This window comes from Barbatula barbatula, assembly GCF_947034865.1.
Source record: "Barbatula barbatula genome assembly, chromosome: 1".
Classification (NCBI taxonomy): domain Eukaryota; kingdom Metazoa; phylum Chordata; class Actinopteri; order Cypriniformes; family Nemacheilidae; genus Barbatula; species Barbatula barbatula.
The window spans coordinates 11,770,286-11,786,641 of NC_136766.1; the positions used below are offsets into that span (position 1 = coordinate 11,770,286).

At 38.7% G+C, this 16,356-nt stretch overlaps 1 protein-coding gene across 2 annotated transcripts; it reads right to left on the reverse strand.

Annotated features, from left to right (window-relative positions):
- Positions 1-6,031: 6,031 nt before the first annotated feature.
- Positions 6,032-15,408, reverse strand: znf507 (zinc finger protein 507). Of its 2 annotated transcripts, none has more exons than XM_079455034.1 (7): positions 15,305-15,408; positions 11,544-13,693; positions 10,581-10,698; positions 10,228-10,339; positions 9,522-9,626; positions 9,281-9,415; positions 6,032-8,767 (listed from the first exon to the last, which is right to left on the reverse strand). In XM_079455034.1, the coding sequence occupies exons 2-7, from the start codon at positions 13,689-13,691 to the stop codon at positions 8,389-8,391; spliced, it is 2,997 nt and encodes a 998-aa protein (XP_079311160.1). In that variant the 5' UTR covers positions 13,692-13,693; positions 15,305-15,408; the 3' UTR covers positions 6,032-8,388. The 2 variants fall into 2 exon arrangements, with proteins under 2 accessions (XP_079311160.1, XP_079311159.1); XM_079455033.1 differs by having other exon boundaries at positions 15,245-15,320.
- Between the last annotated feature and the right edge of the window lie 948 nt (positions 15,409-16,356).

The window sequence follows — 16,356 nt, forward strand, 5'->3', positions numbered from 1 at the left end:
GGGGGGAGAGATACTCATTGCTTAAACAGCTCTCTGAACACACTAGGTGATAGTTATAGAAATAAGTAAACAAGAAAAATAATTACGGTATAGTGAGTACAAACGGTAGCCTTATTATACAAAAGTTATGTTCTATGTGATGAGAATTGTATTTACTATTTGGATATTTTGCCACAAAAATATATTTTCTGTTATTGAACACTATAAAGTTTTGACATTTATACTTTTGTCACACTGTATGATTACATTGGAAACCTGAAGCTTCTTGGAATTGTACAGCCTGCTTGCAATGTTATAAACAATGTGTCGAAATGGCTTTGGACAGAACCCTGATGCAGGCAGACGAGGGGTTAAATAAAACAAACTTTATTCAAATGAAAAACCCACAATGGGAAACATGCATAAAAAACCACAAGGGGGACAAAACGAAGTCTTTAGAAAAGTGAAAATAATAAGTTCACAAACTGTAAACAGGAACCAGGGTAATACAACACAAGGACAGGCCAAAAAGGTGCTCAATACCTGTGCGCCGCTATCCAAACATAGTGCAACCATACATCAAGTATAGAATAACACAAACAATACACCGACACTGAACAGAGGGAAACTGGGACTATATAAAGGGAGAGACTAACGAGGAGTAATTATATGGGGAGAGTGGTGACAGGTGATTGGAATGAAACGCTAACGAGAGTGAAACACAGCAGGTGATGGGAATGAGATCCTAACATGAAAATTACAGGAGATAGGAGGGTGGGGCTGAAAGACATAACATAAAGCCACGTGTCTCCACACATAACAGAAACCCGAAAAACATGGCAATGTCATGACTCTGCCCAGGGAGCTAGAAAGCTTGAGACAGGAAGGACAGAGTCCTAACACAAACCTTGTAGTTTCCTATTGGATGTCCTTGGGATTATTGCGCTTGAATGTGTAGGCTATGTAGCCTATTTTTAATAAATTCACTCATTACAATTATTTTGAATACACTCACAAAATGCAGGTATTAAATTTTTTCATATCATGGAACGTGTTCGCTATATCACAAGAGTGATGATTGTAAATCTTTGTAAACCCACTCAGCAGTTTAACGCAACAGCATGTAGTCCACTTACACTCCGAACCCTGTTTGACTGCACCTTGACTACTGTTGCCATGGCTGCCACAGCCTTCAACATCAATAAGATTGAACACTCATGTCTGCTGTAATATAACAACAGGTCTCTTTGGCATTATGGTTTTAATTAAATGTTTGCTTTGAAAGAATGTCTCAGTTTTCCTCATCGCCGAGTGTAGGTGACAGCAGAGCAACATCAAGGGAAGATTTCAAAGGCAAGTGGTCCAACTATTGATACTAACATTAGAAAGAAAAGAATTGCCCTGTACTTTGAGCTTATATTTCATTATTAACCACCGAATATAGAAGTACGCTATTACCTGCAGGGTCCACGCATAATTGTGTATAAATGTGGTCTAAAAGACTAATGTAGTCATTTTAATTGGGGCCAAAAACCTTTCTTCATGTTAACTGTCGACATGTTTATGGGTGTTTGATGGTTCTGGAGCAGCATTTCTATCAACCAATTAGATTTTAGGGTTCGAAGATCTACATGGTGTCCATTACTTTTTTTGCAGGATCTGTTGATGGAAATGGAATTTAATATATGTAGTCTTCAGAGGTGTTTAAAGAGCTTACCGAAAAAAGTGTTATGTTCTTCTTAACTAAAATGAGCTGTTTATCTATTGTACATAGTATACAGCTGGTCCCCTTGCATGGAATTCACCATGTTGTTTCTATATTAATCTTAAATGGACAAACTGCTCTAAAGAGTGTTTCGTAAATACGTTATCTCCTTCGGCAAAAAAGTTGAAATGTGACGACATCTTAGCCCCGAGTCAGCCAATGTAGTACTTCGAAAGGGAGGGGTGGAGTGAGCCTTTGGTTGCAATTTCTTAACCTTATATTTGTTCATATAAGAAAACTATTTCTTTCTCACTTTTTATATTCTATAGAAACTTTTACACAAAAAATAATAATTTGTATAACAGAATGGTTCTGGACCCATACAGCCTGACAAAGAACCTTTTAGGAAACTTGACAGGTGCCATAGTACAGCCAATAAAACATAAAACGGGATGTCATTTGGATGAACGTTAAAACAATGTAATGTACTGATCTATTCCTTTGTGTCATTCATTGTTGGTTGACGTAAATCAATTTTTTGCTTCAAGTGCCTTAAAAAATACAGTACTAATTCAATCCATTATTCATGGATTGACTGGCTTTACAACACCATCTCATATGCTATGAAAAGCAATAGTAAGGAATTGAACGAATCTGACAAATACAATTGTTGTTATGAGGTTTCTAATCCATTCATGAGTGCACCAAATAAACGATTGTAGACATCTTACAATGTAAATTAATAACATCTTATCAAATCACCATTTGTGATGTTTTCTGAATGATTCCAAAGAGGTCATATTTCCTCAGATGTAAGTCCCAGTAAGCCCCAGAGAAAGATTCAGCACCACTGTCCCAAACCCATCAGTGCCGCAGCGAGACGCACTAAGACCCATACTCAACTGATAAAAGAACAGCTGGATCATGTTAAAGCCATTATGCAAAGGATCTCTGCGGCACACCTGGATCAGCGCCCTGAGAGGTAAACAAGGTTTTAAAAGACTGAAAGTTCTGACTTGTGCCTGTCCATCAGATATAGTCTTGTACCACAACAATGATCTTTCTATGACTTTATAATGTGTGATTGGGAAAAAAAACCTTGGGTAAAGTGGTCGGATTCAATAGTTTTAGCATTTAAAATATCTCTGTAAGGTCACCTTGACCTATACACTGGCATAACAAAGTTGCACTAGAGCATATACACAATGACACCATGCACAAGGTCCATGTAGGTGATTCAACCGCTTTTTCTGAACTAATGGAAAATCAACACAATGAAGGCAGTGTGTAGTACAAGTGGCAGGTTATATGATTTGTAAAACAGATAGGAAAACACACACATGTACACAAAGTAATAAATGTTGTGTTGCTTTAGATCCTTATCTCACTGCTGTGTACTATGTCAGCACTTTCATCTGACATTCCAAACAATCTATACAATCTGTACAACTATCTTTGTGCAGGAAAGCATATCATCCATTTGTGTGGAACAGCCTGAGTCCATACACAGACACTACTGAGATTGACCATCTCCTCAAAATGGTAAGCCTGGTTCCTGTTGAAACATCTTCGCATGCTGCTGTTATATGTTGTGCAATTTATTTATTAAGTTAATTATGAAGTGAAACAAAAATCACATTTTGTGGCCCTCGTATTTTTATAATAGCTTTTAATATATATCGTGTTTTTCAGTCAGCCGATCCAGGCAGAAGAAACCAGCATTCCTCAGTAAAGAAAAGCAGAAAGTAGTCAAAGATCTGTAGACATGTTTTTCTAAATCACTACATTGAGATGGGTATTAAATGAACAGTATTGACAGAAGGTGGATTTATTTTATTTTATTGCTAATGACAACAAGCTCCTGCTCCTGCTCATCCTTAACTGTAGTACAAAAATATCTGCACATTTTCCATCAGATCTTCACCCTGTTATTGTTTTCAGTTTTTTGAGTGCTGTTTAGTCACTCTCAAATGCCTCGGCCCCAATCGGATGTTTGACATGGAGATAACTTCAAACACACCACTGGCTCGCTATGCTTTGGTAAATTAAAAATACATGTCCTTCATGTAAGTCGCCATAAACACTTGTTCCCAACTGTACTCCTTAGATATTGTTTTTTCAAAATGTCCTAAATACTTTGATGCATTACAAGCTAAGTGTGCTGAGCTTATTGAATTGCTTATTAAACATCACAATGGACCAGACTATCCAAATGGTTCTGGTTAAAAGATGCTGCTTTTGACATGAAAGGAATGAAGATTATCAAAGAGATGTGAGAAATAAATTGGCAAGCAGTTCATGCTAGAAAAGGATTATGGGTAAAGAAAGTGTAAATGTTTAATGGCCGCTTCTTTTCTGGCACTTGTTTGTCTAACTTGAGTCCTTGATAAACAAGAGGAGAGTGATTTGCAGTTGTACGCTTATTCCACTTTCTCTTGCTTCTATTATCTCTGACAAGATCAGTTGGAAAAGTGAGGGACTTGCCACTGGCTATCTGAGTAAGTGTCCGGGTATGGTAGAGGGCCAACAACAAGTTAATTTGCTTATGATAGGAACATTTTCATGTATTCTCCTTCTGGGGTTCCACTTGCTCAAGTAGAAAACTGGGCTTTCTCAGGTAATGGAACAGGATCCTATGGGAAATTAACAGGTAAAATTTTGTCTCCTAAAATCCCTCTCTGCCTTTCGATTCTCCAAGCGAAATATACCTCAAATATCAGGGACACTTTGACTTCTGGCTAGTGAGCTTTTTTCAACTAGAAAAAAGTTACTGAAGGATAAATAAGAATGACAACTGGTCCAGAACAATATAAGTCTAAAATTACTCATTGCAACCCTCCATGATATATTGGAGATATATCAACAAGGAAAAATACAATTAATTTGATCCTTAGAAGGATATGCAGTATTTCATCACAGAATATAATTTATTTGCCTTTGGCTCATAAACATCTAGTTACCAATTCTACCTTTAAAGTCACTGTGCAACTAAAAATGATAATAGTAATTTTCTTACACAGCGTTGAAGTGTTTACAATAAATGATTTATTTTCTAAAAATAATTTGCACATGTCTAGCGTGTGTTACTTGTACTTGGACTATACCGGACTGTCCAATTTGTACCGGTGGTTTATTAGGCCAATTTACAACAATACAATCAATTACAGGAGGGCGACATGAAGTCCCGCCCACTTTTTTTACAGAAGTCGTTTCACTTTAGATGTACGTCACGATATGGAAAGGAAGACAATCGCAACTTCCATTTCATGGACTTTAAAGCCAAGGTATACAGTATTGCAGGGTTTCCCAAACTGAGGTTAGAAACCCCTAGTGGTTCATGAGGGAACTGCAGGGGGGGTCATGAGTTGGTATACTTTTAAATTTAGTAAAATCAATAGTTACTGAATGTAAAAAAGGGATAGGAACTTTAAAACCGATATACAAAAACAAGTTTCTGAAGCTAAACATGAACATGTGTAATTACATTATTGAAATGCAGACGTTCTGTAACAAACGCAGTTCCTGAAAATTTCATATTAATGTTGTCTACCTATAGAGTAGTATTGCAAACTTCGTATCTTCGAGTCTTTGGAAGAGTTTGTTTACGTTTATAAAAGACAGATACAGCTCTACGATTATTTCCGAAAACAGGCGAGCCCTGAAAGTGATATCTTTTCAAATGACAACACTGAAGAAATGACACTTTGCTACAATGTAAAGTAGTGAGTGTACAGCTTGTATAACAGTGTAAATGTGCTGTACCCTCAAAATAACTCAACACACAGCCATTCATTTCTAGACCGCTGGCAACTAAAGTGAGTAGGTCTGGACACATGCTTGGCCAGTCCATCACCTTTTGAAGCAAAACCTTTAAAATCTTAGAGGGTACTTCAAGTAAATAAGTAAAGGGATAGTTCATCATGTTTTTCCAAACCTGTATAAATGCTTTTGATCTGTTAGACACAAAGATATTTAGAAAAATGTTAGCAACTGAGATTTCTAGGACATCATCGACTACCATGGGATATATTAAAATGGCAGTCAAAGGTGCCCTAGACTTGTTGGTTTTTCTAAATTCTTCCATATATACAATTTTGTGTTCGACAGAACATTTTTCCATATATCTTTGTTTGGGGTTAACTGGGGTCTGCTGATAAAAAAGTTGGAAAATCCCTGCGAATTTTAAGAATCGAATTATGTACAATGATACAGCTTGAGACACTATATGAGGAAATGTCAGTTCTAAGATCACAGCATATGGCTGCAATTAATTGTATCCGCTAACTTTAAATTGCGATGTGGCTTTTTATTTTACAATGACCCTAACAAATGAAGACACTTTCAGATGACAGATGGTATTCATTTTTTATTAACAAAAATACACTGGCAAAAATCATAACATTACAGTTTTAGAAGAACAAATAAATAATTGTGAACAAAACACTAATACAAAACTGGACCCTCAGCACTTGACAGGGAGAAAGCACTGAAAGGCCTTCTGAAACGGTAAAACACAGAAACCTCTGTCCATCTGCTTGTTTTCAGATGGAAATGCCAACAGTTCCCTTACACCCAGTTTTAAACCTTTTTTGATACACATTGGCTAGTCAAAGGTAATTTTTTATTCATTGGATCACTTTGTAGTGTTTATATATGTTTTTAAAAAATACAATCTCTAAAAATGTCAGTTTTCTACAATATGTATAACATGATATATACAAAACCATATTTTAGTACACTGCACCCAAAATTCTAAGGGCATGTTATGTGGGAAAAGATCATGATTCAAAATGTCAATTTACTCATTACTGTGAGACTACTTGGTTTAAGATTTAAGCTCTTTCTCCAAACGTATATATTCAATAAAATATCTATTAAAGAGGAGGCTGTTGAAAAGGAAGGCACAATTGTGGCTAAGATCCTGTCCTTATTACCGGAAATGTATGATTATCAAAACTATTGACTGTGAAAAAGACAACTATTTCACTGTCTTCCTAAAGAAGGTGCTGATTACTTGAAACTTCATACAAAATATACGTTCCAGATGCACTGTAATTGTTCTTAGCAGATATGTAGATAAACAACTAATAGGGTTGACTCATTTACCTACCAAATACGGCCTGTTGCCGGGACACAGCATTAACAAAATGCCTGCCAATTCGACAAGGAAAGGGATAATACCAAATGGTTCTCCATTAATTTGGTACATCACACTATTGATGTAAACCAAATGAAACAAAACAGCTGGAACGCAAAAATAAGCTCTTTTAAGACCAATTTCTCTTTGCTGGCATTACATTATAACAAGACTTTGAAATGTGCACGTGCAAAAAAAACGAAATGCATCCTGAAAAGTTCTTCACGAATGATAAAGCAATTTCAAAACCATTAAATGTTTCCGAGTATTAGTTTTCTTCATTAAGATGCATATGTTAAGCACGGCTGCAAGGTTTATATGCAGACCACGTTACTATTTCTGTAACACTTGCAGTCTGAATTGTGAATTAGGTTTAATAATCTGGTATGTAAATTCCTATGATTAAATTTCTCTGATACTGAGCGATGAGACGTCTGCATGAATTATGAATGTCCTTTTATCATACTGATTTTATGTTTTAGACTGTTGACATAAACGTTAAGTGCATGCAAATCATCCCTTGGTAAATACGCAGCATGTAAAGACCAAATTGAAAGAATCTAAGGTAAAATCCAGAATTAGAGAGTTTTCAAGGGGAATTGTCAGAGGTAGCGATAAAGCAAAGAAAACTACAGCTTTTCAAACCCATGACCCAGTTATGAATTGCAAAGGCTTTCATTGCGATTACAGCAGTACGATTGGAAAAAAAAAAGTTGTGTGTGCCTTTAATCAATGTACGGCAAAAAGCTAAGAAAAACATAAAAGAAAAAATAGAATTAGAATTCTTCAAGTTTTGGCATTTTAACTCTTGTAATAACAGATTTGTTTACATGAATAATAACAATAATAAAGCCTGGTAAGAACAAGCCCTTTGTAGCATAAAAAATATATTTTTTAATATTTTTTTAACTTGGCGAGTTTTTACACTTGTGCTGCTGTTTCAAACAGAAAACAATTAAACTAATAATATACTGTTTATATACAGTATTAAGATACATTCCCAGTAAAGATTTCTACACTCATTATTAAGTGCAGAACCTATAGCACCAAACTAAACATAACGGAAGGGAACATGCATATAAAAATAAATTAGTTTGATAAATATCAAAATGCAAACACTGACACACATCTGAGAACATGAAGGAAATCTGCCTCTCTACTTTCAAATATGGCATGGCAAGTGCCAACTTAAAAGTAAATGCGCATAAGAAATATAGATATCCATAATATTACAGTGAACAGAAGAAGCTGCCTTGGTTTCATAATGTGTGTTCGCTATGTTGAAAATATTCTAAACAGACGAGGTATTAATGTTTTTGGAAACAAAATCACGATTTGCATAATTCACAATGAAATGACTCCTTCCTTTGCTGAAATAGCAATTACACTTGAGCTGACGCTGAATCTCTTTGAAATGCTGTGTCCATGGTCAATAACACAAGAGAAATTAACACGGAGGGGAAAAATGAAAGAAATAAAGAAGGACGGACGAAAATAAAGTAAAGAAGAAGAAAAGATGTTTTACAGTAAAGCTGTGCAGAAACAAAAGGAACCCAGTATGTGTGGGTCACTGGCCGCTGCTCATCTCTTTTGACTGATTTCCCTGCTGCTCTTTGCTCAGTATGATACTGATAAGATCTCCCTCATGCTGCTTCATGTGCTCCATCAGTTGCTCTTTACTGGTGGACTCGAAGCCACAGATACAGCAGCAGAAAAGCAGCACACAGTATTCCATACCTTGCCGCGCCTGCCCCGGGCCACCGCGCCACGCCACAGTCCCAGTCCCGCTGGAGGATGATCTCACAGGGCTACCCTCCGGTGCACCCGTGTTCATGGGCCCTGTAACAGAAGCTATCTCAAACGACTGCTTCTCTTTTCTGCTTAAGACAATATACGGACGCTCCACCACAGTCTCAGGTGCTGATTTCAGAGGCAAAGTAGGTGATCTGCATACCAAGATAAAAAAGAAAAGAAACAAATTATGTAAGCCTGGCCAAATCGAGATGGGCATGTTTAGTTTGACATAACTATAAACAGTAAATTCATTGTCTTTATTTTTTTCAGCAGCTGTATACTTGTAATACAAAAATGTAAGTTTCTTTCTGACAATAACTTAGACCCGCTTTCAGGTGGAACATATCAGCTCTGTTTCAAAACAAGAACAAGATGACGTAGACTCACTATTCATTAAACACAATAAAAATAGTTAAGTCAACCTCTTTACCCAACCACAACCTCTATGTGTGTGCTGTGTATTTTAATGCTTATTAGGGCATCACACTGATTCTAGTGATGTGTTGCTATAGTGTTCCAAAGCAATCACTTATAATCCTATCCCTGTTAGCATACCACATTAAAAGGCAGTATCCTCTGTGAGCTCAGTACATCTGGACCAGACCCATCACGTGTCAGATGTCCAAACCTATTAGTCATAATAATGAAGGATAGTCCCTTCTTACCGGCTGCTCTGGGAAATGGCCTCATTGATGGCCTTGTTCACTTGCTCATAGTTATAATTCTGATCTCCAGCGTGTTTCCACATGTGAGACTTCAGAGATGGCGGGTGACTACACACGTAACCACAAAGGGAGCACCTGTGACAAAAGATAAAGATTATGACAAAACTCCACGCAGGACACTGTTTTGTACCATCTCTTTTACAATGTTCACTTATCTGTATGTATGTATAAGCTATCTGACCTGTACTGCTCCAGCAGCTGCATGGCTTGATGTTCCTGTGGGTGTTTCTTCATGTGGCTCTTCAGACTGTTCATATTAGTTGTGGCAAAGTCACAGCTGCAGCACCTAGAGGGATCAAGCGATAAGAAATTGAAGGCATAAGGCTCAATTTTAAACAAAACCCACTGGAGGACCTGTCAAGTGGGGTCGGGTGTTGTTTGTTTGCACTGTACTTTGTGTTTTGTTTGTAAGGCTGCGTTTTTGGAGTACTGCATCTGAAGAGCACTGAAAGGTTGTCTGACAGGCTAAACTCAAAGGATTGCGCTCGGTAAATGCTGCACATTTTTATACATTAAAATAATTGTCCACCTGCATTAAAAGGACGATGCTCTAAGACGTGCCGTTTGAAATGATCCTGGGTGAGCAAAACTGAAGCAAGATGTGTCAACACATACAAAGAGACCGTAATTGGAGACTAACACAATTATGCAAACTTGCTTGGTGCTGGTATTAAGAGGATGAGATCTTTCATTAACACTGCATAAGGTTGTTCCCTTTTATAAGTGAAGGCAGCAAAGACATATCCAGTGCATCGCTGCACCCTTGTGGTGATTATTGGTAATGCTTTCATTCTCTGCAACCGTACATTTTATTATACAAACTGTGATTTTATAAGTTTAAGCATATCCCCTTATGTAAAATGAACATGAGAATAACTTTTTCAAACCTGTATGGTTTATCAGAGTTGTGGATTCGCCGATGGTTGCGCACCCCAACATATGTTGAACTGGTGTAGTCACAAACATCACATTTGAAAACGCTCTGTTCACTGAATGGATCTGGGAAGGAGAGGGAAAACAGTGAACACCTTCTTGTCATTTCAAACCTGTATGACTTGTTTTCTTCTGCAGAATACAAAATATATTTTTGAAGAATATTGGTAATTGAACAACAGAGGTTGAAAAACTAATCTTAAATTCCCTGTTAAACTAAATAAGTATTTTACAAAACATTTTGTCTTTGCTTTTTTGATTGCTTATATTGTTCCCTTTTTAAAGGGACAAAACAGGTCATACTCACCTTCATCTGTCATCTTTTCTGATTCTTCCACAGTTAACGTGCTTTCAGTGACGTGGGTCAGTGTGCTGCTGATGTCATCAATCCCGTGTCTCTCTCTCTCATGGCTCCTCAGCTGACTCTGAGTGAGATATTGAGAAAACTATCGTGAGTTCTTCATAAGGAGCAAGTTTATTAATAAAGCAAAGATGGGGAGCAGTACCAGGGCTCCCGACTAATTTCTTTTACTCGGGGCACTATAGCCCCTGACTGAAACTTTTAGGAGTGCAAGCAGAATATTCAGGGGCACACTTTAAATCAGGCTGCAAGGTAATTATTGAAATTTCCCCCCCCGAAACAGCTGTATTACTGAAAAAAATTTAGATAATAAATAGACTTAACTCATAGAAAGAACAATTTACAGTTTTATTTTCATTTCAGAGGGATATGACATTACATAATAGCAGGGACGTCCGGAATCTGCAGACTTTTTCGTTAATTCCGTTCTAAAATATTGGAAAACTGCAGAATTCATAGTTTAAAAGCCTACAGAGCAGCTTTAAGTGCCAAGTAAAGAGACTGTTAAACTCTGAATACAGCAGACCAAATTAGTACTCTGAACTCAATTAAACCAACAGAAAATGTGCATGTCATTTGGTGTGAAAAAGATATGGATTTGATTGCGTATGGTGTTTAAGCAAAACGAAAGGGCTCATTTTACGTTCTTATATTGAATTAATTGTGCCTTAAGGACAATTTTGTCATATTCACAACACAATTTAAAGATAACTTCACATAAACTGAACGAGAGTCGTTCATTCTTGTTGTGAATATATTGGAAATGATTCAGCGCTGTCTCAAGTAATCAACAGATAAATGGCATATTCAGAACTTCTCAGAGTCCGCGGTTGGTTTCGTTTTAAGCGTCTCAAATATCAAACACATGAATTTATAGAATATAAACCGTTTAGCATCAGTTATCCTCACCTTGTAGTGGAAACTCTCGCTGCACTGTTTGCAGCTGTACATGCGGCTCTTGCAGTGGTGGATCATGTGACGCTCCAGGTCCTTACTGTCACAGGCAATGTGCTCACAAATTGGACACTGGTAAGGTTGCCTCTGTCTATGCACACGGAGGTGCTGCTTTATGTAGCCCTTGTTCCCACTGCTGTAACGGCACAGTCGACAGCGGTACGGCCTCTCATTTCCAGCAACATACTCAACCAGATCCTCTGTAGTAGAGCCATCCTCAGATCCAGCAACACCCCCTGCGACTCCACCACCGTGTTGACTTTGGGCATTGTCCTGCAACTCTTTCAGAATATCCTCATCAGACGTGTTTTGATCAGAACGCTCCTGCAGTCGCTCAATGACGGTCAAAAGAGACATACTAATGCCAGCTTTAGACGGACCTCCTACCAGCAAATCTTTTGGACCTTTTGAACTCTGAAGGTCTAGGTTAAGAAGAGCACCTGCTTCTCCAATTGCACCAGTGAGCTCTCCTGAGTTTGTGTTGGGGGTGGCGGTAGAAATCTCTATAATTCTCTGGCCCGTGTCGGGGCTCTGCGTACCTAAGCCATGCACAACCTTCACAGCAGTTCTGTTAAGCTCAGGGGCCCTCATGGGCATAGCCACCAGCACCTCGGCTGCCAAAGAGTGCAGCCGTAGAGACTCTGAATAAGTTCTTCTCCTAACCGGTGGGACATTTTCATCTGAATGAGAACCTGAAGACACAGTCTCCTTATTCTGTTGTTGATCATCTCCATTCCAGCCATCCCCAACCTCCTCATCCTCCTCGTCTTCTTTGCAATATACAGGGTGGTGTTGGCTCTCCAACTCTGGTTCCTCAGGGGCAAGAAGAGTCTTGTCTCCTCCTACTTCTGGACTGAGGAGCAGAGGCTTGTTTGACACCGGCTCTTCAGCACAGGGGAGGCGTTCTACAATGACGTTGATGTGGCCTGCACTATTGCCGCTGCTACTGATAATCTTTTGTGCGGAGGATAGAAGGCTGTCAGAGCTTCCCTGTTGGCTCTCTGTTTCTAACTCCAGCTCCATTTGCGCCTCTGGGGTTACCTGGACCTCCAATATGTGCTCCTCAGAATCCTTAATAGAAAAAATTTGGTTCATAACAGGGTTTTTGGTCTCCAATGTTTTCCCAGCTTCAGTTTCCCCGTGACACTTCATTTCAGGTGGGGCACACAGCTCTAGCTGGAGACTGGATGAGCCGTGCACAGTCTGAGGTTTACCACCAACAGCGGCAAGGACTGCAACAGTATCCTCCTTTCCTGTCTGAACAAAAGGAGAACTAGAGCTTTGCGTTTGTACTGTCTGAGAATCGGGACACTCTGTCTCATCTTCAAATATAGGGTACGAGCAGTCAACGAGGCCAGCATGTCTCCACGCGTGGGTCTTCAGATTACGTTGCTGTCTGCATTCGTAGTTGCAGATGAGACAACGATACCTACCTGCCTCGAAGCTGTACCACTTCTTCGGTGCAGATGAGTCCTCTGATTCAGCCTTCAAGACTGTCATCCCTTGCTGAATGCTCCTCGCTGATATAGTCCCTTGCTCTTCTGTGATGTTTCTTGTATACCCCCCCTCCTCCAGATGAAGTCTTATATGTGCCACTAACTCCTCTTGGTGGTTAGAGGTAAACTGGCACTCTGAGCACATGAGAATGAGGTCACTGTGTTGTTCGTCGTGGCACTGCAAATGCTCCATTAACAGTTCCAATGTGGGCGAGATAAATCGGCACATACTGCACTGGTAGCAAGTAACAGTTCGAGCGGCTAGACCAGAAGGTTCCTGTTCAAACTCCGCTCCCGGGTGGTCCTCCCTCTGCTCTCGTGTTCTCTTACAAGGTGTGTCCCCACTCGGGTTGTCTCTGCTGTCTGGAACAGGTACAGAAGCACATGTCATCGAGGGTCTCTTTTTCCCAGAAACCGTGCATCGTCGGGGACGCTTATCCACAATTTTGCTCAGTTTCTCGATGACCTGAATGAGAGAGTCAGTAGCCTGCTTTTGTTGCCGCTGTTGGTCTTTGCCATCATGAAGATGTGGGTCAGGAATGAAGACGGCATCCTGCTGGCCTCTAGGCTGAGGAACGAGAACAGCAATACCACTGCTGTCCTCCATTCCTAGAAAATAAAACAGACAGTTTCGCATAACACAGAAAAATAAAACGACAAACAAGCTCAACTATGCAATGACACAGTTCACAGAATGTGCTTGGAATGGTCTGACATCCATTTGAAGCCTTATGTCTTTTTACTGGCAGAGGCCCTCCCTACATTTGTACAAGAATAGACATTACTCCACAAAGCTAAAAATATCACCCGTTGGTTACTGTCCAGTACAGCTGTTGCTTTTTTCATGGTAGATTTGGTGGTTTTTGACAATACAGTAACCTCTTTTTTATAACTAATGTTTGATATCGTCGCTTTCCTTCTGAAACCTTGTATGTCCATATTCACTGTTTTTAGGAAATGGAAAAAAACAATGTAGTTTCTAAATGATTAAATACAGCGTTGTCAAAGTTGACAAGCACTTTCTAATACTTCTTATTGGTAAGCTATTTGCAAACCCAGTAACAAACACAAAGGGTGACTAATAATAATAATAATTGATGGCAGGAAATAATCTCAATTATATAGAATCTCAAAATATAGAGATACAAGGTTTCAGAAGGGCAGCAGTGATATGTTACAACAAAATCTTAACTTTATTATTTCAATGTGTGCTTTTACTTTACTCAATATCTTGACTAAAGGTAATATTAAAAGTTTAAGAAATATTTGAAATGTAATATATTATCATCATCAAACAAAAACATCAAACAATCTGAGGAAAAAATTGACTCTGCACTTTTGCTGTCCGCTTGTACTATTTCCCAGTTCTGCATTTTTGAACTAAAGTGACAGGGAAGTTAAAGAGAATGACATCAGACCAAAACAAAGACACGTGGAGCACATAAGCATGTTAACACTTGCCATTAATACACTGCACTTGTTTATACAGCAGGTTTTGTGCATCTTTCCATTTTCAAATAAATAATTTTAAAATAGTTACATATTGTCATATTGAATATATGAGAGCACAGAGATATCCTGCTAACATGAATAAACAATATAAATAATAGATTTAATTGTTATAAGAAAAATTGCATTGTTTAATGGAAACAAAAGTATAATGGTCTCTTTGCGTCTCTATCTGTTGATTTCTTTTGGTGGGATGTGTTCTGGCAAATGGGAATCATTACAACACCATTAAATCATACTGCAATAAGGCCCAAGACACAACAACAGTTATAATATAAAGGAATAATGGTGAAAAGCTGATTGTTCATGGTAGTATTTGTAATAGAAACCATTAGAAATTGTATGGCAAAGCAGGGCCTAAATAAAAACGACCGCTGATGGTGGAAATACGCTCTGTCTTCCTGCGCGTCAATATATCGACATATGCCGAGCTGACAGATGCTCAGTGTCAGAAACCCGCTGACAGGCACTCAGCACGCGCGGATCAAACTCAGTAAATATTTGTAAAGTCGTGGATGCTTGAGAACATGCTGTCCGTAATAACCGTGGAGACGCAACGTGAGAAAGGGGCAGGACATGTCTGACAACAGCACTGCCAGCATACACATGTACACACACAGTCCAACGTGAGCAGAGAAAAATCCCCCGTACCGTTTAATAAACAGCTCAGATCGGTCATGCGACAGTCACATTCATCGCAGCGCTACTTACTGATGCAGCAGTTCTGTGTGATCTTTGGCCTCGGTGCTTGTAACGCGTAGCTTTTATTCCTGGGCTGTAAAAGTGCTTCACTCTGTGCTCAAAATGGCGAGAATGGAGCGCTGATCACGTGACCTGTAGAACGGTCATGTGACCACGAAGAGCGACACCAGCCACGCTGATCCTAGATCAGGTTTTAAAACGCACATCGACATCGATGAAAGGCAGCGCTGAGGTAAAACGTATTTCTCCTATTTGTAATATAGGAGTAATGTTAGTGCTAAATGCATAAATGTACACATTTACATTATATACATAGACCTATACATTCGATATTTAGTCATTCAGCAGACGCTTTTTTTCCCAAGCGACTTACAGAGAGTTCAGGGATACATGAGCAATAATACAATAGGTGCTAATAATAAGTTACTAGTTTCGGTAATAACAGACAAATGAAGACAAAAAAACGTACTAACCCTCTTCTCTTAACAGGTAGTGGGTTAGCTTTTGTTGAAATTAGTAACTTTGTGTTAGCACCTATTGTACTACTGCTCTTTGTATGACATATCTATTGCTCCCCGAACTCTTTGGATAAAAGCGACTGCTAAATGACTAAATGTAAATAATAGCCAGACCAATAGGCTACCTGTGGAGAGAAAGAGTTAGTGTATTTTGTTTTCATTTGCACAGAAGAGATGGGTTTTAAGTACTTTTGAAAGTTGTGAGAGATGTGGTTGACCGGACTGAGTTAGGAAGCATTTCCACCAGGAAACTTTTAAAAGCCTTTAATGCGTAGCTACTTGTATCTATTAAAATAAAGACCCTTTACTTTTTTATCTAACCATAACATTATAGATTTACCTGTTGTGCTTATCATTTATCTAGTAACCTAAATTATATTAAGTCATTGACAGATTTTAAGAAATGCCATTACTACACTATAGGTGTCACGATCGTCAGCTGGAGTGCCCATGAACTCCAGTAGAGTGCACGTACTCCACTCAGAACTCCAGTTCCCATAATTCCATGCTAACCACCACCAGGTGTCTTAGATCACAGACAAT